Source organism: Nicotiana tabacum, chromosome 22 (assembly GCF_000715075.1).
Source record: "Nicotiana tabacum cultivar K326 chromosome 22, ASM71507v2, whole genome shotgun sequence".
Classification (NCBI taxonomy): Eukaryota; Viridiplantae; Streptophyta; class Magnoliopsida; order Solanales; family Solanaceae; genus Nicotiana; species Nicotiana tabacum.
Window position 1 is genome coordinate 200,315,182 of NC_134101.1, and position 26,419 is coordinate 200,341,600.

At 38.1% G+C, this 26,419-nt stretch overlaps 2 protein-coding genes and 1 pseudogene across 2 annotated transcripts; 2 read left to right on the top strand and 1 right to left on the bottom strand.

Annotated features, from left to right (window-relative positions):
• Positions 1–3,665: 3,665 nt before the first annotated feature.
• Positions 3,666–20,294, top strand: LOC107813713 (uncharacterized). Its single transcript, XM_075243345.1, has 6 exons — positions 3,666–3,749; positions 7,157–7,221; positions 15,881–15,955; positions 19,179–19,308; positions 19,393–19,515; positions 19,660–20,294. The coding sequence occupies exons 1-6, from the start codon at positions 3,666–3,668 to the stop codon at positions 19,801–19,803; spliced, it is 621 nt and encodes a 206-aa protein (XP_075099446.1). The 3' UTR covers positions 19,804–20,294.
• Positions 20,295–20,444: 150 nt separating this feature from the next.
• On the bottom strand, positions 20,445–24,417 carry LOC142176223 (protein BPS1, chloroplastic-like; annotated as a pseudogene).
• LOC142176225 (uncharacterized) lies at positions 21,157–23,060 on the top strand. The gene is made up of 5 exons (XM_075243346.1): positions 21,157–21,235; positions 21,952–22,143; positions 22,226–22,347; positions 22,502–22,782; positions 22,838–23,060. The coding sequence occupies exons 1-5, from the start codon at positions 21,157–21,159 to the stop codon at positions 23,058–23,060; spliced, it is 897 nt and encodes a 298-aa protein (XP_075099447.1).
• Positions 24,418–26,419: the final 2,002 nt, after the last annotated feature.

The following is a 26,419-nucleotide window of genomic DNA, read 5'->3' on the forward strand; positions in this document are numbered from 1 at the left end:
TTCTGGTTCTTAGATTTTCCATATATTTTTTCTATATTTATTTTCTTTTATCTTATTTTTTATGTCTTTCTTTCTTTTGTAACAAAAAATTAATTTATTTCGCTATAAAAAGATGATTTTTAATAGAAATTTTCTACATAAGAAATTTATTTATATTTTTAGTCTTTGGTTAAAATTATTTTATATTTTTCTTTTGGCTTTATCTAATCAACCTAAATATGTGCTCATCTAACCACTTAAATAAAAAAATTAAATAATGTGTAATTTAGATATAATCCATATATAATACGTGTATAATCATGTATCGTCAGTATATCATCTATGTATATCAGCTATAAAAGATCAACGATAAATCTGGCCGGATATTTATATAAATATTCCATAAGATTTCGGTTACTTGATATAGATACTTAGATCTATACTAAGAATTTCAAATTCTTCAAATTCTATTAATAATAAATATTATCTAATTTCTAATTAGTAATTAGAATTCAAATTCTTAATTTAATTATAATTATTACAAGATATCTTTATTTATATAATAACATAATAACAGATACAAATAGTAAATCGAGGTACCCCTTCTATGACAAATTTGAACCTTCCATCTATTTTTGTGCCATTAGTAGGCCTAGTCTTTCCGGCAATTGCAATGGCTTCTTTATTTCTTCATGTTCAAAAAAATAAGATTGTTTAGATCCGCTGGGACCCAATCTCATCCATTTTTTTTTGAAAACGTGGACTTGTATCATCCATGATATGATTTCTATTATAATAATTTAAAAATTCTCTATTAAAATTTAAAAATATCTTATCCTTTTATTTTTAAAATTACATTATATTTTAAAAAATAATCACATTTTGAAATAATCTTTTTACATTTTAAAAATAAATATTTGGTGTCATATCATTTATTTTCAAAATATACTTTTTGTTATACTTGAAAATCGATATAGAAACTACCAATTAGAAATCAATATTCTTCTTGTTGAAATTCGAGAAACCTTTCACATAATTTAATGATTCAAAACTAATATTCTTCAACGAAAAAAATATTATACCCCTGCAATTTTGGCTTGACTGCAGCTAAATGAAAAGGTTTCAGCTTATACCCTTTAATTTCTAAAAGATGCTAAATTAAAAGTAATGATAGCAATTGTATAACCAATATTTTGTTATTTTTTTATGTACATTTATACAATTTGACTCTTCAAACAAACATTCTTCAAAAAAAGAAAGAAAAACAACTTTTTCTTTTGAATATTAACACATAATTGTGATGTTTCTTTCTATACCATGTAGCTTTACTTCATTATATATGTAAGTAAACTTTTATTTGATTTTTAAACTCTTTTTTGTTATTTGAATAAACATAGACATGTACTCTATATATTATATTTATTTTAAAAGAAATCGGCTTTATTCAAATCTAACTATAGTGTTTTAAAGAACTATAATTATAGGGTTTTAGATGTGACAGAGTTTAGAATTATATGGAGATTTTTTTTTCTTTTTTGCCCAAGGCAAAGTAATATTTAAATAATTATTAAAAATTAACAAAAGTTCTTAACATGATTGCATATGATCATTAACTGAATTAAGCATGATAACATGATAACAAAAGATAAATTTCTTTTTATTTTTATTTTAAGTCAAATTTTAAAACTTTATATATAAAATTCAAAATTATCTTTTAATTCAAATTCAATTATATATATTTGTATTTGACTAACATAAACAAATATAGAATAAAGTTACCATACATTATTAGTATTTATTAGTAATATTTAAATAATTATAAAAAATTAACAAAAGTTCTTAACATGATTGCATATGATCATTAACTGAATTAAGCATGATAACATGATAACAAAAGACAAATTTCTTTTTATTTTTATTTTAATTCAAATTCAATTATATATATATATATTTGTATTTGACTAACATAATCAAATATAGAATAAAGTTACCATACATTATTAACATTTATTAGCTTGCCACTTGGCTTAACCACAATGCTAATTATATTTGGTAACTTTATTCCTTTAATATATATATATATATTGATTTATTGTATAATCAATTAAGGAGACTCGTTATAATCATTCGAAACTTGGGAGGTATAAAATAAATTTTGCACTGTCAACTTATCCCAAAGATAATCATAAGTCCATAGTAAATGAAAGTAGGCACTTGAACAATAAGACAAATAACCTACATGGATAGCTTAAAAAATATTTACTCTTATGAATAGTTTAAATGTAATTACTTATTTGTAGTTGGTGTTTGTACCAATTCAAACAATTTAATTGTAAGAGTTACACATTAAAATGAAACACATCACTAAACCATAATTAAGAGATTTAAAGTAATTTTTAGGCATAAAAACAATGGAATTCTAATTATTTTTTTCGAGTCATTTTGTATAATCGGTTTTTTCTTTAAGATGCGTTTTGAAAAAAATAAAATAAAAGTTAGGGAGTAGCTAATGAGAGAAAGAGCAAAGCAGCTCCTACACTTTATTTTTTAGTTATCTTGTTAGGAGATTGATGGAAAAGTATAGGGAAAGGAAGAATGACTTATATATCGTGTTCATCGATATAGAAAACACATACGACAAAGTTCTAATGGAGTTAGAGGTATACCTATCGCATATACCAAGACAATTAAAAATATGTACGATGGAGCCAAAAACCGGATAAGAACAATGGGAGGGGACTCAGGATACTTTCTAGCGGAGATAGGGTTACATGAGGGATCAACGCTTGGCCCGTTCTTATTTGCTTAGTGATGGATGAGTTGACTCGACATAATTCAAGGGGAGGCATCTTGGTGCATGTTATTTGCAGATGACATTAGGGTTGTGCACGGATCAGATCGGATCAGATTTAGTACATTTCAGATTCGAATTTCAGATTTCGGATTCTAGAAAATGCAATCCGAATCCGATCCGATTATATCGAATTGGATCGGATTTTAAAGTTTGGATGAGATCGGATTTCGGATCGTATTATTATGCCTCAAAGTTAAACTAATATATATATTTCTTTTGTAAAAGAGGCAATACATTAGAAAAAATTCATTTTTATGCAATTATGAGAGTACCATGGCTAGCAATTGTAAATGTAATAACTTGGAGGTTGATGTAAATAAAGTACTGACTATCCGAAATTAAAGTGTAGTATTTATACATGCCCTAATAATTTCGGATTTCAGATCGGATTAAAATATACCAATCCGAATTCGATATCCGAAATTTTAATAAACACAATCCGAAATCCGATCCAATCCGAAAATTGAAATCCGAAATTGAATGGATTGGTTCGGATTCCGGATATCCGATCCGAATGAACAGCCCTAGATGACATAGTACTTATTGACGAGAGGAGATGTGGTGTTAACGGCAGGTCTGGAGGCAGACCCTGGAGTCTAAAAGTTATGAGTTGAGCATGACTCAAACAGGATGTTTGAAGTGCAAGTTTAGTGACGTGACTTGAGAGGCTGACATTGAAGTGAGGCTGGACGTACCAGTCATACCCAAGAGAGAAAGTTTTAAGTAGCTTTGGTCTATAATTTGCGAAAATGTGAATGATGAGATGGATGTGTGGGCATACTAGGAAGGATAGGATTAGGAATGAAGATATTCGGGATAAGGTGAGAGTGATATGTGTGGTGGACAAGACACGGAAAGTGAGGCTGAAATGGTTCGAGCACGTGAAGATGAGATGCAGAGATATCTCAGTGAGCAGGTGTGATATGTTAGTTATGGCGGGTCTAAGAAGAGGTAGAGGTAGGCGAAAAAATTATTGGGTAGAGGTGATTAGGCAGGACATAGCACATCTTCAGCTTATCGAGGATATAACCCCTTGATAGGAGGGTGTGGAGATCGAAAATTAGGGTAGTAGGTTAGTAAGTAGTCGAGCCTATCTCTTTCCCAAACCTACACTTACTTTCATAACTGTAGTACTAGTGTTATTCCCGTGTTCCCTATTTTTAGATCGATATTATTACCTGATATTCCCTTTGCTTCGATTTTTTTATTTTTTCTAACCGTTGTTACATTTTTGCTTTCCGCAGTTCTTTATCATAACTGTTGTGAGTTTGTTTTATTGAGCCAAGTGTATTCTAGAAATAGTCTCTCTACCTTTATAAGGTAAGAGTAAGGTGTGTACATATTATGCTCCCAAACCCCACTTATGGGAATACACATGCTATATTGTTGTTTATAGCATGTTTGACCAAGCTTGTCCAAATTTAAAAGCACTTTTTTTTTTAAAGTTAAAGTGTTTGGCCAAACTTTTGGAAGGAAAAAAAAGTATTTTTGAGGAGAAGTAGAAAAAAATAGCTTCTTCCCAGAAGTACTTTTTTAAAAAGTAATTTTGAGAAAAATATATTTGAAGTACATTTTAAAAGCTTGGCAAACACTAATTACTATTTAAAAATATTTTTTAAATTAATTAGCCAAACATAAATTATTATTTACCAAAAGTAATTTTAAAAAAACCACCTTTGAGAGCTTCTCTAAATAACCTTGTTTTTGAAGCTTCGCCAAACAGTTTCCGCTGTTTCCGCTGAACATATTTTCCGCTGTATCAGCTCCTCACTCTTCCTGTTTTCAGTCGAATCAAACACGGTTGAAGGGCAAAATTACACCCCTCATCATTCTCTCCTCGTTTCACCTCACCTTCTTTCTAAAGGAAAACCTAGTTGGACATTTCCTAATTCACTTTTACTGAGCTTACACACAGTCACAGAGAAGACTTTAATTACTGTATTTACCTGATAACATTCTGAAGAGCTGTGAAATTTGCGATTTAGGGTTGTGAAAATGCATAGGTGTTGTACGTCTGCGGGTCGATCGGTGATAGGTAAACGATGGTTTTCTTCATTGAACAACGATAAGATTGTGGCGTCCGTGCTTTTCGAGAGATTACCAGTTGTTGTGCCCAAAATCGATCCAACTGTATATGCTTTTCAAGAATTCTCGTGAGCTTTCCTTTCCCCTGCGTGTGTGTGTTTTTTTCTCTCGAAATGTTTTATATTCATTGTCTACAAGAGTTCAGATTTTTCCCTTCTGAATGATGATTTATTTTGAGAGCAACAAACAATGGATTCTAACAGCTTGTTTGGATGATTGTTACATGTTGTATTGTATCTTATTGTTACTTTAAATATAATATTTGTTTTGATTGTTATTTAAATTTTATTATATCGTATCACTGATTTGGTGTGGCCGCACCGTTTCCTTATGTTTTCTCTTATTTGCTCTTTTTTATTATTAAAAAAATCCTATTTTATTCTTTACCCTACTTTTTTATATAACAATATTACCTCGTAACTTACTTTTTCTTTATAATATTGTTAGTTTATTCTTTGTATTGTTGGTGTATGACATCATGAAACGACGACAAACAATACAAACTATAAACATTGTATACATCAAAACAATATAGTATGATACTATATGATATATTATGAAACAATACATAACAACCATCCAAACACGCTATAAATCATGTCATGCTGAAAAAAGTAAGGCCTCATTTGTTTGCACTTAATGGAGGTCTGAATCTTAATCATTCAGATCTCAGACATTAAGTGCGTTTGTTTTTAAAGTCTGAATCTTTATTATTTAGATCTTAATCATTAAGTGTGTTTGTTTTTTTACTTTACAATCACTTAATGAGTTTGAATAGGTCTGTATGATTAAGATCTATAACAGAGACTTAATTTCATTAAGATGCTATCACATATTCATTATTAACTGCCGCCACCGCCTACCATTATCAACTACCACCATGCCACCACCACCTCCAACACCACCACACCACCATCATCCTCAATCATAGTTGCCACTATTATCGACCATCACCACTCACTATCCCCACCACTCCGACCACCATCATTCTCACCCACAATCAACACTCATCCACCTCAACTACCACAGCTGGCCACCCCATCACCATCAACAACCACAACCAGCACTGTCCATCATTATAACCTACCTCCACCCACCTACCACCTTCCTTAGTCACAACTACTACCACCACCCGCCAGTATTAACTATCACCACCCACCACCACCATCCTCAATCATAATCGCCACCACTACCAATCACTACTAGCTACTAGCATGAACCACCATCATCAACCAAAACTACCACCAACCAGCGTCTCTACTCGGCATTTACCCGTTAGCCATCACCACTAACGATTATCATATTTTTAAAAACTAAATATTTATCGATAGAACATTAGATTAGTTAGTATTTCATTTGAATTTTATATTTATTAATTTTCAAATAAAGATAAATTTTATACATTCGGATGTTAAAAATCAAACAGTCTTAATTATTTAGTATTCAGATCTTAATATACATCTTAATATATTCAGATGTGTATTCAGATTCAGATGTCTTAATCTTAATGCACATCTTGATATTCAGATGTGTATTCAGATTCAGACGTCTTAATCTTAAAAAAAACAAATGAAGCCTAAGTCTTTCAAGTTGGTAAATTTACTGTTTTTGATAAATAGAATGACCAAAATAAAGATTAATGTAGAATTTCTTTTCATTTTCCGAATAATTTTGTGACAACCTGAAGTAGAAAATATAATGGTTAATTTGGGACTTGGGGGAGTTAAGTATATGTGCTTCGCATATGTAGTGCTAATAACAATAACGACAATTAGGTCCTCAATTATAAACAAGTCAGGTGAACTACATGAATCTTGTATAATGGTTATAGTGCTAACCGAAAGTGAAAATATGGCCTTCATGCTGTTTCATTCTTTTGATTTGTAAGTGTGATGAAGTACACTCAAGAGAGAATAGAGTGTGGGAATTGGGAAAGATATTCAAATTTTTAGAGCCCTCTAATGGTAAAAGATAATCTAATAATAAAGTTGAGAATAATGAGGTCATAGATTTGGTTGGTAATGAAGATGTCAGCAACATGTGAAAATGAGAAGGCAAAAAAGAGCAAAGTTTCCTGTCAAAGAGTTGGTGAATGACATATAGATACATTATTAAAACCCGCTAACAAATATTATTGCAGTATTATTATTATTATTATTATTATTATTATTATTATTATTATTATTATTATTATTATTATTATTATTATTATTATTATTATTATTAACTGGGATCGAGTTGCGTTGGAGGCAGCAGTATCAGCGGGAGTATCCAGAAAGTTTTCTGAAGAAGTCTGATACCAGGTATAGTTTTTGTTGCATTGATTGAATTACACATTGTCATTTTATTTTTTTCTTGTAGATTATGTATGTTCGTATGTAGATTTTCTCATAGGTGAATATTATACCAACAAATGGTACCAAGCTTCTACGTGAGACTGCTTGAGGGCCTTCGAGAGCTTTCGAGGTTTTCCATATTTTACTAATGTTTTTTTCTTGATTATCTGGCTTTTTCAAGTCTGAAATTTACTGCTGAAACTAGTTTTCTCAATTTCTGATTCGTCCTGCAATACCAATCCTTCCTTTCTTCCCAATTTTTGGACTTTTCCATAGTTAATCCACACAATGCTGTCAAGCATCCTAAGCCTAATTAGGACCTTAGGTTGTCGGCTGTACCTTACTCTGCAGGAAGACATGAATAATTGTTGCATCCTGTATTGGCAAAGATAAAGAACAAAAATTTGGCATTCTTGCCTTATGAATTTTCCTGTGTTTGAAGCTTCGTTAATAAATGTTTTGGGAATTCCTTGTGTTCAAGAAGCATATGAGTAAAAAAAAAGAACAATTTGTCACAAATTGTTCATACATTTATACATGTTGAAGCATCATGTTTACTCCAGAAAAAGATTATAGGGCATAGTACTCTTAGGTGCTAGGTGCTGGTTCGGTTCTCTCTTCCTTCAAATGTGTGATGATTCATTTCGTGGCAGATGTAGCTCATCAAAGCATGAGGAGTTAGGGACCGTAATAATTCACTGACCACTGATTTTCTGGATGGTTATAGAACCTTTATGATGCCTTTAAATTATTTGGTTCGCGACCCCTAAAATATTCATAAATCTTATTATCTACTATTGTTTCCTTGCACTGGTTCAATATGCTGCCTTTGATGATGTTGTTGAGTCCCACATCGACAATGAAGGGGATGAGTGGTCTCCTTGTATGGACTTGGCAATCCTCATTTCATGAGCTAGCTTTTGGGGTTGAGTTAGGCCTAAGGTCCATTTATCATGGTATCAGGGCAGGACCCATCCTAATTTTCCGATGTTCGGCTCCCATAATTGTCCATGCTCTAGATGTCCAGTCCGGGGCGTGATAGGAGGTGTTGAGTCCCACATCGACAAATGAAGGGGATGGGTGGTCTCCTTGTATGGACTTGGGCAATCCTAACTTCATGAGCTGCTTTCGGGATTGCGTTAGGCCTAAGATCCATTTATCAGATATCATAATGTCCAACGTGTATAATGATCTTGCGGGAATCTCCAGAAGCATTTCTAAAATAAATTTGATTCTGGAGTAAGCAAATCCTATTACCTAAACATCCCATTTGCATTGATATCTCTAGTAATTTACAAGGTGATACTTAAGCTGGATTACCCGCCCTATATGAATGAATGTCTGGTCTTTTCCAATTGCTTCTTCCATGACATTGGCCAAATAATGTATAACGGTGGTGTCCGGTCCAGTTTGCTTGTACCTCGACCATTCCACAGGGTACTTGCACTAGTATAGGTACCGGGTAACTTTGCTCACCAAAACTAAAGCAGACGGGATGAAATCACCGACTATTTTTTGTCTCTACGGAGATTTGAATTTTGGTCTCTATGGTTTGTACCTACTTCATTGACTGCCAGGCCACACCCTTGGGTGCGATAGCGGCCAAATGATTTGAAAGATAATAAAGTAGACACCAGTATGCATTAATACTGCTATGCATGCTTATTACAGGAGTGGGTTTTCCCCTTTTGTAGATATACCTCTTCCATATTGTCAGTTCTTTTCCCATCTTTCAAGTATTTTCTTCTATAATAATGGACATACACCCTATCTTAAGTGGTAGTCTGATCGAGAATCAATATAGCTCACAGCTAAATCCAATAGCGTGCTAGATACTTGTGAAGATCCAATAAATCGATGAGCGAGGTTTGCTCATTATTGTTTCTTTTAGGTGCTGCTGATCCTTTCTTCTTTTTTGGGTATTTGTTTGAATTAGTGGATATGCAACAAATGGGAACTTGCTGGATTGAGTATGATAAATGCATCAATTCAAGGAAAGACACAACTAAAGAACTTATCTGCTTGATTTCAATATCCATGATCTAAAGCCAAAAGAAAATTGTAAAGGGATCACGATTAGGCCTCAGTTTAGCCTCCCTGCATTTATTTATTTTGTTTTACTCTATTTCTTATGACCCTGAATTAACTGAATCTGTGTATCCCGTGAAGATCAAGGGTTTAGCTCTTACAGCCATTTTAATCCTTTTTAGCTCTTACAGCCATTTTAATCCTATCTTTGCTGCTTCTGAGCCATTCAGAATTTCTGGTAGCCTCATTTGTGAGTGAATGAGATTTCCGATTAACCTGTGGAAACTGTTGGCATTCTTCAATAGTATGAGGCCCAAAAGATTTTGTAGTAGATGCCACTGAGTGGCCTTTTGTTATCAATTAAATAAGATAAACTACATAAGAAGGATACCGTGATATATTTTGTCAGTTCCATCCATCAAGAAGAATACCCTTTTGTACCGAGCACTATCTTAGCGCTTGCGGCTTGGCATTTTACAATTTGTATAGTTTTACTTCTTTATTTAATAGAGTAGTCAGAACTCAAAAGCGAAAAGTGCAAAAAGCGCTAAAGTGCACTGGGGCTTTAAGCAACAACAACAACAACAACAACAACAACGACCCAGTATAATCCCACAAGTGAAGTCTGGGGAGGGTAATATGTACGCAGACCTTACCCCTACCTCGAAGGGTAGAGAGGCTGTTTCCAGGAGACCCTCGGCTCAAAAAAGCAACAGGAGCCGATATATTAGTACCATACAAATGCATAATAAATAACAACAATATATAAGAGATATGAAATACAGAATACGAAATACGAAATAGATGGCTGGTATAGTAAAACTAGAAGGTAAAGCCCTGCATCAATAGACGACCAATGACATTCTTAGTCTAACTCCTAACTGGCTAGTCTCACTCTATTGTGCTGTAGAAATATTCCCAACTCTCCCCTAACCTACAACCTTAATGCTCGACCTCCATAATTCCCTGTCAAGGGCCATGTCCTCAGTAATCCTAAGTCGCGCCATGTCCTGTCTGATCACCTCTCCCCAATACTTCTTAGGTCGTCCTCTACCTCTCCGCGTGCCCACTATAGCCAGTCGCTCACACCTCCTCACCGGTGCATCAGTGCTCCTCCTCTGAATGTGCCCGAACCATCTGAGTCTTACTTCCCGCATCTTGTCCTCCATGGGGGCCACACCCACCTTCTCTCGAATATCTTCATTCCTAATCTTATCCATCCTTGTATGCCCGCACATCCACCTCGACATCCTCATCTCTGCTACTTTCATCTTCTGGATGTGTGAGTTCTTTACCGGCCAACATTCAGTTCCATATAACATGGCAGGCCTAACCACTGCCCTATAAAACTTACCTTTTAGTAACGGTGGCACTTTCTTGTCACACAAGACTCCCGACGCTAACTTCCACTTCATCCACCCCACCCCTATACGGTGTGTGACATCCTCGTCAATCTCCCTGATCCCCTGAATAACCGATCCAAGGTACTTGAAACTACCTCTCTTGGGAATGACTTGAGACTCAAGCCTCACTTCAACTCCCGCTTCCGTCGGCTCAACTCCAAATTTGCACTCGAGGTATTCTGTCTTCGTCCTGCTCAACTTGAAACCTTTAGACTCAAGAGCATGTCTCCAAATCTCTAGCCTCTCGTTGACGCCGCCTCTTGTCTCGTCAATTAGAATAATGTCATCAGCAAATAGCATGCACCATGGCACCTCCCCTTGAATATGATGAGTCAGTGCATCCATCACCAGGGCAAATAGGAATGGGCTGAGTGCAGACCCTTGGTGCAACCCCGTAATAACTGGAAAGTGTTCAGAGTCGCCTCCTACTGTCCTAACCCGAGTCTTAGCTCCATCATACATGTCTTTAATCACCCTAATATAGTCAATCGGGACCCCTTTATCCTCTAAGCAGCTCCATAAGACCTCCCTAAGAACCTTATCGTACGCTTTCTCCAGATCAATAAACATCATGTGGAGATCCTTCTTCCTATCTCTGTACTGTTCCACCATCCTCCTAATAAGGTGGATAGCTTCTGTGGTAGATCGTCCCGGCATGAACCCGAACTGGTTGTCTGAAATAGACACCGTCCTTCGCACTCTCATTTCTACCACTCTCTCCCAAACTTTCATGGTATGACTTAGTAATTTGATACCCCTATAGTTGTTACAGCTCTGGACATCACCTTTTTTCTTATACAACGGGACCATTGTACTCCACCTCCACTCCTCAGACATCCTATTAGTCTTGAATATAACATTAAACAATGCAGTAAGCCATTCCAAGCCTGCTCTACCCACACACCTCCACAATTCAACCGGAATTTCGTCTGGCCCGGTAGCTCTGCCCTTTCTCATCTTACGCATTGCCTCCATGACTTCATCGATCTCAATGTCCCTACAATTACTTAATTCATGGTGACTGTCGGCATTCCTCGATTCCCCAAGTATAATATCCTGATCTCCTTCTTCACTTAGAAGTTTATGAAAGTAGGTCTGCCACCTCCTCTTAATCTGGTCATCTCCCATTAAAACTTTGCCGTCATCATCTTTTATGCACCTTACTTGGTCCAGATCCTGAGTTGTCCTCTCTCTCGCCTTATCGAGTCGGAATAACTTCTTCTCCCCACCTTTGTTCCTTAGTTCCTCATATAGACGAGCAAAAGCTGTCGTCTTAGCCTCCGTCACTGCCATCTTCGCCTCCTTCCTAGCTACCTTATACCTTTGACTGTTCTCTCTCTTCTCCTCCTCGTCAGTGCTCCCTACTAACCGCAGGTAAGCCGCCTTCTTTGCTTCCACTTTACCTTGGACAACTGCATTCCACCACCAATCTCCTTTGTGGCCACCATTGTGGCCCGTAGATATCCCTAACACCTCTCTCGCCGCCTTTCTTATACAGTCCGCCGTCGTCGACCACATTGTGTTTGCGTCCCCACTACTTCTCCAAGCTCCCATTGCCGATAACCTTCCTTCCAACTCCTTAGCTTTATCCTTAGTTAAGGCGCCCCACCTAATCCTGGGGCGTCCTTGTACTGACCTCTTCTTCCTCCTTATCCTAATACAAATGTCCATCACCAAAAGCCTATGCTGCGTCGAGAGGGTCTTACCTGGGATAACCTTGCAGTCCTCGCACAACCTTCTGTCACATCTCTTGAGGAGAAGATAGTCAATCTGAGTCTTTGCCACCGAACTTTGGTAAGTAACCAAATGTTCATCCCGCTTCGTAAAACTCGAGTTTGCAATGACTAGATCGAAAGCCTTGGCAAAGTCCAACAGCGCAATGCCCCCTCCGTTCCGCTCTCCGAAACCAAATCCGCCATGCACCTCAGTGTACCCACCTGCAGATGACCCAATATGACCATTGAAATCTCCTCCTATGAATAACCTCTCAGAAGGCGGTATACTACGAACAATCTCATCCAACCCCTCCCAAAAGCGCCTTTTAATATCCTCATCCAAGCCTGCTTGCGGTGCGTACGCGCTAACGACATTTAAAATACCCTCACCCACCACCAACTTAATAGTCATTAGTCTATCATTCACCCGCCTGACCTCTACCACGGACTCTCTAAGATGGCTATCTACCAGGATACCCACTCCATTCTTACCCCTCTGGACACCAGAGTAACACAACTTATACCCATCCACGTTTTTCGCCCTCGATCCGACCCACCTAGTCTCCTGAATACACGCTATATTAATCTTCCTCTTCTGCAGGATTTTCGCCAACTCTATGGATTTACTCGTTAGTGAACCTATGTTCCATGACCTGATTCTCAACCTATAGGCTCCCTTGCCCCCTCTACCTCCCCTGCTACCCGACCCACCCCCTGAACCCAGCCCCACACTCTGCCCCACCCGAGGACATGCCCTTATTCTATATCATCCCAGACTGCAGCCACTACACCTACAACAATCTAGAGAAGACTCGCTAGTGCACAACGTACACAAATCAAACTAGAAGGAAACACGTGGTAACTAGTATCCTAGTTGAAAGGTTTAACTATTGCGAAGTAAAGTAACAGTAATTTAGCTAACACCAAAAGGGAAATAGTAAAACAGGAGGTACCAACTCCCGATAACAAAACCTGTGGCTGATTTGCTGTGCTCGATGTAGTTGTACGCTCACGCACCACTTCCTACCGCCCTTGCTGACACTCGCCCAGGTTGCTCTCCTTTGCCAGTGCTCGTGCGCCCAACTTGTCTCCAATACTCCGAGAATTCCTGAAAACACAGAAAATACCACGACCCAAAAACTAGAAGGAGCTATCACCGCTACCACTGGTATAGCCCCAACAATATAAAATGTACACTATATGAAATGGAGTAACTAATGCAAGAAATTGTCTAGGCGATGTTTGTGAGTACGTCAGTCGATATTTAGGCGTAATTGGAGAAGAGAATTTGACTGAGAGATTGAAGGATGGCCAATAGTGAAAAAGGCGTACGTTGCTGTGAAAGATTTTCTACGTGTGAAGTGGTGATTGCTTGAATTTTCTCTAAGAAGAACAACGAAGGAAAGTGATTCTCCGTGGGAAGGGCCTATTGTATTGTCTTGATGCTGTAAAATGGATGTTACGTAGGTGTTTGCGGAAATGTCAACGAGAGCCGCTGGAATTTACTTGCTGGGGTTGATCGAATCTTAGAATAAAGAGGAATGGAGACCCAAGTGAATCGATTATATGAAATTAGAGAGATTAAGGAAGAGCTTCTAAAGAGGGAAAACTTGAGAAGAAAATGGCGAGAGAAAAGAGTTTGGCAAATTGTTAGATAAAAAATCAAAAGACGGAACAATCACCGAACATGAGTTCAGCAAATCCTCAGTGGAGGAGTAGATCGAAAGAGAGAGTATAAGAGATAGGGAAAATGAACTACCTGGGCCGCTGCTCAAAGAGGCCGGCACCGACTTGCTTGTGGAGGGCGTTTGTCGGAGAGAGAGGGAGATGGTCGTTAGTCGAAGAGAGAGAAAATTATCAACACAAATTTTGAAGGAATTTTCTGAACATTAACAACAACAACAACAACAACAACAACAACAACCCAGTAAAATCCTACAAGTGGGGTCTGGGGAGGGTAGTGTACACAGACCATTACCCCTACCTCGGGGGATGGAGAGGCTATTTTCGAAAGACCCTCAGCTCGAGAACAAGAAAAATAAACAATAGACAAAAGACAATAGATCAGTAACAACAATAGAAGATAAAAAATAGTAACAACATCATAAGAAATAGAAAAATAGATGTAAAAGCAATAACTATAAACAACAATACTACCATAGGAAATAGTGCGGAAACCACATAAACCACTAACAACCCACAGCGAAACATCAACAGGCCAGCCCCGCCCCCGGGACAGAAAAAAAAAACGCTCAACTCCCTCCTAACCTACAACCCTAATGCTCGACCTCCACCCCTTCATATCCGGAGCCATGTCTTCGGAAATCTATAGTCGCGCCATGTCCTGCCTGATCACCTCACCCCAATACTTCTTAGGTCGTCCTCTACCTCTGCTCGTACCTGCCAATGCTAGCTGCTCACACCTCCTAACCGGAGCATCTATGCTTCTCCTCCGCATGTGCCCGAACTATTTAAGTCTCGCTTCCCTCATCTTGTCGTCCATGGGAGCCATGCACACCTTCTCCCGAGTATCTACATTCCTAATCTTATCCAGCCTAGTTTGCCCGCACATCCATCTCAACATCCTTATTTTTGTCACTTTCATCTTCTGGGTATGAGAATTCTTGGCTGCCCACCACTCAGTCCCATACAACATGGCCGGTCTAACCACCGCTCTAAAGAACTTGCCTTTGAGTTTCGGTGGCACTTTCTTGTCACACAGGACTCCAGATGCTAACCTCCATTTCATTCACCCCACTCCTATACGGTGCGTGACTTCCTCGTCTATCTCCCCATCACACAACATTGGGGCTTTAAGCGCAAAGCAAAAAAGTAAAGCGTGAGCTTTAGCGAAGAAAACCCCAATGAGAAAAAAAATAGAAATGTAATGCAAGAAAATGTAGCTACAAATACAAATAGCGGTTTCTTAACGACCAATGTATCACTTTGACAACTATATTTATTGTCTAGTTTTGTATTCTTAAAGACATAGTCAACTGTGATGATGACACTTAAAGCGCCAACTAAGCGAGGCGAAGCGCATAACCTGGACTTCATCAAGCTTCAGGGCTTGAGCATGCTTTAAGCTAGCATTTAATGATGCTGTTACTTAAAAAAATATGTGGTGCTGTAGAAATGGCCTAATTTCATTAAAATATTTCTTAACTTTTCCGGTTCTAAGGAATTGAGTTCTCTTCATGCAAACATTGAACATCTTGGACGACAAACATTGCCCCTCTTTTATACATAAGAGCATTATGACCTATCTGATTTATACTCCTTGACTAGTGTAGTATTACTGCCTTTTCCTTTCATGCACTGTTTCTGGTTAGTCATTAATTATTGTACATGGTTCTTTTTGAAATATCATGGGCGTGTGTGCTAATCACAACCTTTTGTCTAGTTTTTGATCATTGGCCTTTCTGTCTACTATCAAATGCCACGTGGTCAACTGCGAGTGATATCTATATTCATATGCAGGGGAAAAGGTGATTACCAAATTGATTATAAGCCAGCTCCTCGAATCACTGAAGCTAATAAAACTAATGATCGAAGGTAACCAATCTTGGATTTCTAACTTTATGTGAAACATTAGACGAAATTTAAAATAAGAACATTATACTAGATTTTTTTTTTAAAATTTTATATTCAAGTGTTGATTTACTTATGCAGACTCGACATTTCGTGACAGTAGGCAATTATTGACTTCTAAATTGTTTGCCAATAAATTCTTGACGTTGACGTGCCTTAGTTTTTTTATTTTAAGTAATTGATGTAATAGTTACTTCGGACTTGTCTAATGGAACATTAATATTTTAATTTTAGAATGGAGAGCCATTGTCCTTTATCTTTTTCCTTTCTCCTTGAATGCCTTCTTCACCCCCCCTTCCCCCCTCTCCCCCCCACACACTAAGCTTGCCTCTGTTCTTCAACTCATCACTAAGTCTAACTTCGCCAAAAAGTTCTAATCCTCGCTTCACTTTCATTTTTTGGTTTAATCAGCTTAGGGCCTTGGGCTCCAATATGGCATATGCAAAATGTTTGCAGTTGCGTGAATGTGAATAGTATACAATAACAACAACAACAACAACTCAGTATAATCCCACAAGTGGGGTCTGGGGAGGGTAATATGTACGCAGACCTTACCTCTACCCCGAGGGGCAGAGAGGCTGTTTCCAGGAGACCCTCGGCTCAAGAAAGCAACAAGAGACGCTATATAAGTACTATCAATAGACTCATAATAAAATAACATAAATTCCATAACATAACATAAAATACCATAAAATAACAAAACAACAGCAATATAAGAAATATAGGAAATACGAGAAAGATGTAAAGTATACTAATAACCAATAGATAAAGCCCATCATCAGTAGCTGATCAGTAGCATCCTAAGACTAACTCCTAACTGGCTAGTCTCACCCTAGTGCGCTGTAGAAATATTCACAATTCCCCCCTAACCTACAACCTTAATACTCGACCTCCACAATTCCCTGTTAAGGGCCATGTCCTCAGTAACCCTAAGTCGCGCCATGTCCTGCCTGATCACCTCTCCCCAATACTTCTTAGGTCTCTCTCTACCTCTCCTCATACCCACCACAGCCAGTCGCTCACACCTCCTCACCGGTGCATCAGTGTTCCTCCTCTGAATATGCCCGAACCATCTGAGTCTTGCTTCCCGCATCTTGTCCTCCATGGGGGCCACACCCACCTTCTCTCGAATATCTTCATTCCTAATCTTATCCCTCCTTGTATGCCCGCACATCCACCTCAACATCCTCATCTCTGCAACTTTCATCTTCTGGATGTGTGAGTTCTTAACCGGCCAACACTCGGTCCCATACAACATGGCAGGCCTAACCACTGCTCTATAAAATTTACCTTTCAGTAACGGTGGCACTTTCTTGTCACATAGGACTCCCGTCGCTAACCTCCACTTCATCCACCCCACCCCTATACGGTGTGTGACATCCTCGTCGATCTCCCCGGTCCCCTGAATAACTGACCTAAGGTACTTGAAACTACCCCTCTTAGGGATGACTTGAGAATCAAGCCTCACTTCCACTCCCGCTTCCGTCGGCTCGGCCTCAAATTTGCACTCGAGGTCCGTCTTTGTCCTGCTCAACCTGAAACCTTTTGACTCAAGGGCATGTCTCCAAACCTCTAGCCTCTCACTGACGCCGCGTCGTGTCTCGTCAATTAGGACTATGTCATCAGCAAATAACATGCACCATGGCACCTCCCCTTGAATATGATGCGTTATGGCATCTATCACCAAGGCAAATAGGAAAGGGCTGAACGCAGACCCTTGGTGCAACCCCGTAACAACCGGAAAATGCTCGGAGTCGCCTCCTGCTGTCCTAACCCGAGTCTTAGCTCCATCATACATGTCCTTAATCACCCTAATGTAGGCAACCGGGACCCCTTTAGCCTCTAAGCATCTCCATAAGACCTCCCTAGGAACCCTGTCGTACGCTTTCTCTAGATCGATAAACACCATGTGGAGATCCTTCTTCTTATCCCTGTATTGTTCCACCATCCTCCTAATAAGGTGGATAGCTTCTGTGGTAGATCGCCCCGGCATGAACCCGAACTGGTTGTCTGAAATAGACACCGTCCTTCGCACTCTCATTTCTACCACTCTCTCCCAGACTTTCATGGTATGACTTAGTAATTTGATACCCCTATAGTTGTTACAGCTCTGGATATCGCCTTTGTTCTTATACAACGGAACTATTGTACTTCACCTCCACTCTTCAGGCATCCTATTAGTCTTGAATATAACATTAAACAACCTAGTAAGCCATTCCAAGCCTGCTCTACCCACACACCTCCAAAGTTCAGCCGGAATTTCATCTGGCCCGGTAGCTCTGCCCCTTCTCATCTTACGCATTGCCTCCATGACCTCATCGACCTCAATGTCCCTACAATCACTTAATTCATGGGGGCTGTCGGTATTCCTCAATTCACCTAGTACAATATCCTGATCCCCTTCCTCATTTAGAAGTTTATGAAGTAGGTCTGCCATCTCCTCTTAATCTGGTTTTCCCCCATCAAAACTTTGCCGTCATCATCTTTTATGCACCTCACTTGGTCCAAATCCCGAGCCGTCCTCTCTCTCACCTTAGCGAGTCGGAGTAACTTCTTCTCCCCGCCTTTGTTCCCTAATTCCTCGTACAAATGAGCAAAAGCTGTCGTCTTAGCCTCCGTCACTGCCATCTTCGCCTCCTTCCTAGCTACCTTATATGTCGCAATGTTCGCTCTCTTCTCCTCCTCGCTAGTGCTCCCTACTAACCGCAGGTAAGCCACCTTCTTCGCTTCCACTTTACCTTGGACAACTGCATTCCACCACCAGTCTCCTTTGTGGCCACCGGTGCGGCCCCAAGATATCCCTAACACCTCTCTCGCCGCCTTCCTTATATAGTCCGCCGTCGTCGACCACATAGTGTTTGCGGCCCCACTACTTCTCCAAACTCCCATTGCCGACAACCTTCCTTCCAACTCCTTAGCTTTATCCTCAGTCAAGGCGGCCCCACCTAATCCTCGGGCGGCCTCGTACTGACCTCTGCTTCCTCCTTATCATAATACTAATGTCCATCACCAAAAGCCTATGTTGCGTTGCAAGGGTCTCACCTGGGATAACTTTGCAATCCTCGCACAACCTTCTGTCGCATCTCCTGAACGTGAATAGTATGTAAATGGATATTCACAGCATTTATATCCTTCTGCTGGCTACTGTTTCATGTTACTGATTGTGAAATTTGTTCATATGCATAAGGTCATTACAACGAGCACTAGACAAGAGACTCTATCTTCTTGTTCATGGTACCACACATGGCTCTCCTAGTGAAAAGCCTGTCTGGCATTTTCCAGAAAAAGTTTATGATTCCGAAGAGACCCTGCGAAAGGTTAGTGGTATTTATTCAATATTTCCTGTCAAAATTAGGGATTTTAATATTTGAAAAATAAATATAAGTTGCAACCATTTGCAGTGTGCTGAATCTGCCCTAAAATCTGTAATTGGGGATCTTTCACATACATATTTTGTTGGAAATGCCCCTATGGGACATATCGCCGTACAACCCACTGAAGATAAGGAAAAGACATCATTTAAGGTATGGATATTTTTATTTGTCAAAGAAGTGAGAAAAGAACAGTCAGAAATTCTTACCCAAAAAAAAAGCAGAGAAATTCTCTGATAGTTTCTGCCTGCAAAGTGTAGGTGCCACTAATGTGTTTATTTATATTTATTGTGGCAGCGCTTCTTCTTCAAATCCCAAGTTATTGCGACCAATAAATTTAATATTAGGAAGTGTGATGATTTTGTCTGGGTGACGAAAGATGAATTGTTGGTATACTTTCCTGAGCAAGCTGAATTTTTGAACAAGATGATCATCAGCTGATGTTGGTTTCCATTCCAACTTTAGCTTGGTAGCTGAGTTAACTTTGATTATAGGCTGATGTTAAAATCCATTTGTTTCCACCAATGTAACGGGTTTTGACAACTGGAAATGATATTAGATCCTAACTGTAAGATCTGGCTTCAAGTTGCCAGTGCGCCAGGCCCTCCGACAGGGTTTGGACTCATCAAGTTTTGTAGAATTTTGAATATAGGACACTTAAGATTGTGACGGCCTTCTGCGTCCGGGTTCTCCATACTCCTCTTTGTGAGAAGATGTGCTCAAAACTCTGAATTGTCCATGCAATTTGCTAGTATATGCTTGTAGATGCATGATTTCATCTCATGTGATGAAGTAAACAAAATAAATTACGTGTTTGTTGTAGTAGATGTGAGCTTTAGTCCAATTGTCTCATAGCTGCATTGTGCATTGAGAATATTCTGATTATCAAGGTGATTGCGCCTTTAATAGTTAAGTGCATGGTCTAAGTTTGAGGAGTTGTTGATGGATCTTGTGCTTTTCTGGCTTCTTGCTACACGAATAAGCTCTTCTTTGTGGGTTAAGGTGATGTATTGGTATTACATCATATTGACACACACGCCCTGTTTATACACAGAAGAGTTCCTCTTTCCTAAGCTTTCACCTCAGCATTTGTCTTTATTGTTGTTTGGTTGCACTGGTTTAATGACTGCACTACCAACTCTAAGGTTACAAAGCAAAGCATCACGTCCGGTTAGAAGGATCTGAAAGAACTTATCCGTCTCCTTTGTTAGGGGATCTAGTCATTTCTAAAGACTTTCTGCTTGTTTAGTTGGTCTGAAGTTCGAAGTTCAAAGTTCACTGCCTAGCATAAGCAGGGTTTACTCAATCTTGCGGGAGTGGATGTAACTTCTTAGCACTTGTATACACCACCACAAGCTCCTAGTATGCTGTGAACCTTCCTATAGGATATCTGCTAATAACATCGGAAAGGTCAATAAAAGCTTCTGTCCACAAGTAAGTAATGTCCTTTAAATTTCTTTGCAGACATTGGTAATCAGACAGCAAAAGATGGTACCCGTAAAAGTTGTCATCCTCACTCTATTTATTGCCAGCATCTGAGCCTTCCCTTTTGGAATATTCTTGTTCATAGGTAGGTCCAATGATTCAGTGGGATGTTCAAGATGGCAAAGCAATTCTCCAGTCTTGGCTTTGCTAAGGCTGGAAATCTCATAACTGAGGGTGTTATGGTCTATTGTAAGGTATAAGACTCGAGTCCCACGGTATTGCATTGTGCTCATGTGGGGGTTACATAGCCTTTGACTCTCCCTCCTTAATAGCTAGCTTTTGGGGTGTGTCTTTTCCTGAGTTGTATCAATGGTATCAGATCCACCCACCACCCTCTGTGCCCACTGTGCTATGGATGGTGACATCGTTATTGCAATGTTCTCAGGAGGTTAGAAAGGTCTAGTGCACAACTGTCTGAACGATGTATGCGGAGCGTGGTCGGGGCTCTCCCACTTCAATAGCTAGCTTTTGGTGTGTGGTTCTTCTACTTCAATAGCTAGCTTTTGGTGTAGGTTCTTCTTGGGTTATATCAGAGGGCAATGCATTTACCCCCCTCATTCTATAATCCAAGTAGGCATGTCAATCAACGCGACGTTCAAGTTAGATAAGGTAATTGTCCAAGTTAGATAAGGTAAGTTAAGGATCATAGAATGTTTCTCATCGGTATGAATTGCATGAAATGTTGTTAGAAATATGCTTTAGAAGCTACTCTTAGTAAAATTATTTTACTGTTTCAGCTTAAGAGTTATTTACTGCAGTAATTTAGTTTGAATTTGAAATAATTTTGAACTAGTCTTTAGGAGTGAACTAGTCGCTAAGAGTTAGTTATTTTTAGTAGATTTTGTGCTGATTTTTAGGTCTTTTAAGTTAGTATTTCTCTTATAAATTGTAGTCCAAATGCAGTAAAATAACATAGAATTTTCAGCTTCAGTTCCTTTTACATCTATTCTAGCATACTCCTTTTATTTTCTTGTCATCTTCCCCAGTTATTTCCCTTAATTTCTTTTATCAAGAACCAACAATTGGTATCAGAACCATCTTCTTAAGGGACCTAAGTAAAATCTTTTTCGACTGAAATGAGTTTTTCTCAATTGGCTCCTCCAGTCTTTAATGGTGAAAATTACCAATTGTGGGCAGTGAGGATGAAGGCTTACTTGGAGGTTTTAGATCTTTGGGAGGCCGTGGAAGAGGATTATGATGTTTTTCCGCTGCCTAACAATCCCACGGTAGCCCAGATCAAGAGTCATAAGGAAAAGAAAACCAGGAAATCAAAGGCGAAAGCAACTTTGTTTGCTGGTGTGTGCAACAATTTTCACGAAAGTTATGGCTCTCAAATCAACAAAAGAAATATGGGATTATTTGAAGGGAGAATATACAGGAGATGAAAAAATTCGAGGCATGAAGTTGCTGAATTTAATAAGGGAATTCGAGTTGCAGAAAATGAAAGAATCTGAGACCGTCAAAGAATACTCAAATCAGTTGCTTGGCATTGTTAATAAGGTAAGGTTGCTTGGCACTAAATTTAAAGATTCAAGAATTGTTGAAAAATATTCTTGTTACGGTGCCTGAAAAATATGAAGTATCCATAACTACCTTGGAAAATACAAAGGATCTATCCAAGATTACCTTGGCAGAATTGTTAAATACATTGCAGGCACAAGAGCAAAGAAGGCTTATGAGGCAAGATGGTATGGTTGAAGGAGCCTTGGCAACCAACCACAAAACTCAAAGCAAGGGTAATAATGTAAAGAAAAATTACCCACCTTGTCAGTACTGTGGCAAAAAAGGTCATTCACCATTCAAATGTTGGAAGAGGCCAGATGCAAAGTGCAAAGTTTGCAACCAACTTGGTCATGAAGCTGTAATTTGCAAAGGCAAATATCAAAAGCATGAAGCAGATGCCCAAGTCGCCAATGAAGAAGAAGAAGATCACTTGTTTGTGGCAACTATTCTTTCAACCAAAATAATCTGATTTTTGGTTGATTGACAGTGGTTGTACAAACCACATGACATATGACAGAAATCTTTTCAAAGAGTTCACGTCTATAGCAAATAAGAAAGTCAGAATTGGAAATGGTGATTATATTCTTGCTAAAGGAAAAGGAACTGTTGCAATCCCAACAAATTCATGTACTAAGAAAATTTCAGACGTTCTTTATGTTTTTGATATTGATCAAAATTTATTAACTGTTGGACAACTAATGGAAAAATGATTTAAAGTATCCTTTGAAGATAAATATTGTTTCATTTATGATGCAACTGGACTTGAGATTTTAAGGGTTAAAATGAGAGGTAAAAACTTCTCATTTGATCCAACCGAAGATGAAGAATGGAGCCAAAAGAATCTACTAAGTGCAGGTAATTTTCCAACTGAGGACATATGTGAAAACGAGGCAAGGAAGAAGTTTTCAATATTTCAGAAAATGCAAATCTGGAAGAAAGTTGGCAAGTCTCAAGGCAAGATGCAAATGGAGCTGAAAAACGAGCCAACTTATTTCATTGACAATCATGAGATGCAGCAAAATACAGAAGTGCACTCGATTCACTGCAAGTCCAAAGATCAGTTGGCAGATTTACGTACAAAGGCGCTTCCAGTTAAAGGTTTACAAGACACAAATTCAGAATTTGCAGCTTCAAAAGCAAGGGGGAGTGTTAGAAATATGCTTTAGAAGCCGCTCTCAGTAAAATTATTTTACTGTTTCAGCTTAAGAGTTATTTACTACAGTAATTTAGTTTGAATTTGAAATAATTTTGAACTAGTCTTTAGGAGTGAACTAGTCTCTAGGAGTTAGTTATTTTCAGTAGATTTTGTGCTGATTTTTAGGTCTTTTAAGTTAGTATTTCTCTTATAAATTATAGTCTAAATGCAATAAAATAACATAGAATTTTCAGCTTCAGTTCCTTTTACATCTATTCCAGTATACTCTTTTTATTTTTTTGTCATCTTTCCCAGTTATTTCCCTTAATTTCTTTTATCAAGAACCAACAAATGTGCTTTATGCTAGTCTCATCCACAACAGATTGGTGATGTTTAGAGCCGTCAATATGGGCTTGGCCCGTTGGGCCAGCCCAGCCCAGCCCAGCCCGTGATTTAGCAGGGCTGGGCTAGAATTTTTGGAGCCTGTTTAAAAATGAGGCTTTTAAGCCCGACCCGAGTAAGCTCGTGGCCCGTAAGGCTTGACTGAGGCTGGGCCGGCCCGGCCCGTGAGCCTAATAAAATATTTATTTAAAATATGTAAAAATAAAAAGTATACTGCCTTTAGAGATAAAAAGTCAGAATTGAATCTTTACTAAGAGGAACCAAAACTTGATCTTGAGAAGTTTCAAGAGATGATGTTGTCATGTATTGGAAGGATCATTCTAGAAAATATCCCGATCTTTCAATAATGGTGCGTGATGTACTTAGCATTCTTATTACCATTGTACCATCGGAATCACCATTTAGCATTGGTGGCGTGTTCTTACAAAGTACAGAAGTTGCATTTATTATGAAAATGTCCAAACACTTGTTACTACTTGAAATTGGCTGTACAGGTTTTCCCGAACTCAAACTGGTAATATTTTTTTATGTGAATTTAAATATTATTAATTTTTAAAATTTAATTATTTTTAATATTTAACTAATTAATATTGTAGATGAAAGTGAAGATGTTAGACAACCTTGTCACAAGCGGATTCAAATGTGTTTGATGAAGATGGATGTGTTGGATATCTCATAAGCATCATGAGCGTTCTCTTGAATAGTTTGTTTTAAGTTTTGACTTTTAGTGAATGAAATATAGTCATGTCTTTTACTTTTTTTAGTATTTATTGTGATATATTGGAACAATATAAAAAGTTATTAAGTTTTGCGATTTTTTTCCAATAAGATATTTTTTAACTTTTAAATAATTATCTTTTTTTAGGTCAGAACTTAAAGAAAAAATATAAAATTATATTTTTAAAAATGATGGGCCGGCCCGTGAGGGCCCGTAGACCACATAAGGCTGGGGTGGGCTTACCATTATAAGGCCCATCAAAATGGTAGGCTAGCCCAGCCTACTACGGGCTGGGCTAGCCCGGCCCAGCCCATATTGATAGCTCTAGTGATGTACCGGCCCATATTGACAGCTCTAGTGATGTAACAACCCATATTGACAGCTTTAGTGATGTTATCCTTATCTCGGCGCTTAAGGATCTCTAAGGCTCTGCTAATGACTCCTCAAAAGCATTCAAGAGAGCAAGAAGCCTTGGAGCCTTAAAAAAGAACGAACGTAGTCATTCTGCGAGCTTGCCATTGTGCTTTCCTTTACCGTTCTCTTATCAGCAGTCCTTTTCTGCTCGTGAGAGTCGGTGTGCCTCTTTGATTGTCGACCGATTAGCTTTATATCTAAATATCTTACTTTCAGGTTTTCTACGTCCAAATGCTTGTAGAAAGTAACCAAACCACCCTTGACACTTCCCAAGGCTTCATACTTGTCTCCAATGCTTTCTGCTCCGTGGAATGCTTTTGAGTCCTCTGTAGAAAGAGGCTTAAAATGCTGGAAATAAGGGAAATTATCCCCGATCTATCAAGGGAAAAGCAATAAGCACAATGTTGCGCGATTCAAACATTTGTCTCGCACAAAGACTGTTTGACATTCAAACGGTGTAAGGAAACAAGAGAAGTCTGGAGAATGCTTAAATCAGTTGATGCTTATGAAATACAATATATACCTATCCAAAGATTGGAAATATACCACACATTATATTTCTTATACATGGAAAGATACACCTAATATTTCCTAACACACCACACTAACATCTTAATGCGCCCCTAAAAGTCATGCTGAGGAACTTTTTCTTTTCCAGAAAAAAAAAAATAGCTTCTACAAATTAAAGAAAGGCAGAATATTGGAAACTTGACATAGATTATTAGTTGTACACTTGGACTATGAGGAATCTTAATTACCTCCTTGCACTTGGATATTTGATATCTTTTGCACCCTAGAACTATCTCATCTCAAGGATTGATATATACTATCTGTCACATGAAACTTTTTTGTCCGCTTGGCTTTTATATATATGTAAAAAACTTGGCTGGAACTCATTATTTAAGCTAAATCTTTTGTTTGGCTCCAATGATGAAGTTTCAGTCAAATATTTTTACAGGTTTGGCTCGAAAAAAGGAATATATAGTTCAAAAAATAATAATAATCGTTGTATCCAAATTCCAACGAAGATATAAAAAGAAATATGTAGTCGGGACTTCATTATCCTGGCTAAAGCTTTTTTATTTGGTAAAAATAAATAAATAATGGAGCTCTAGCCAAGTATCTTTTTACGGATTTGGTCCAAAAAGAAAAAAAAATTGCACAATTGGAATAAATAGTTATTGCATCTAAAAAAGAAATAAAAAAGTACACTGTTGCAACTCCATTATTTTGACAAAACTTTTTTTATTTGGCAAAAATAATAGAACTCTAGTGGACTTTTTTTTTCCGGATGATTTGCAGAAATAGGATATTTTGGTGCTATATTAATTTTCTTTTACTCCGTTTGCCCCACGGACGGAACTTTAAGTATAACATGTCCCTCTATGGGCAATACCTTT

Excerpts from the sequence above, each read along its gene's own strand:
- LOC142176225 (XM_075243346.1), top strand. The coding sequence starts at position 21,157 with ATGGTATCAGATCCACCCACCACCCTCTGTGCCCACTGTGCTATGGAT. Across the intron at positions 22,348-22,501 it reads TGCTTGGCATTGTTAATAAG|GCACAAGAGCAAAGAAGGCT; the intron begins GTAAGGTTGCTT and ends AATACATTGCAG. Across the intron at positions 22,783-22,837 it reads GAAGAAGAAGAAGATCACTT|TGGTTGTACAAACCACATGA; the intron begins GTTTGTGGCAAC and ends GTTGATTGACAG.
- LOC107813713 (XM_075243345.1), top strand. The coding sequence starts at position 3,666 with ATGTGTGGTGGACAAGACACGGAAAGTGAGGCTGAAATGGTTCGAGCA. Across the intron at positions 3,750-7,156 it reads AGAGATATCTCAGTGAGCAG|TTGCGTTGGAGGCAGCAGTA; the intron begins GTGTGATATGTT and ends ACTGGGATCGAG. Across the intron at positions 19,516-19,659 it reads AGGAAAAGACATCATTTAAG|CGCTTCTTCTTCAAATCCCA; the intron begins GTATGGATATTT and ends TTATTGTGGCAG.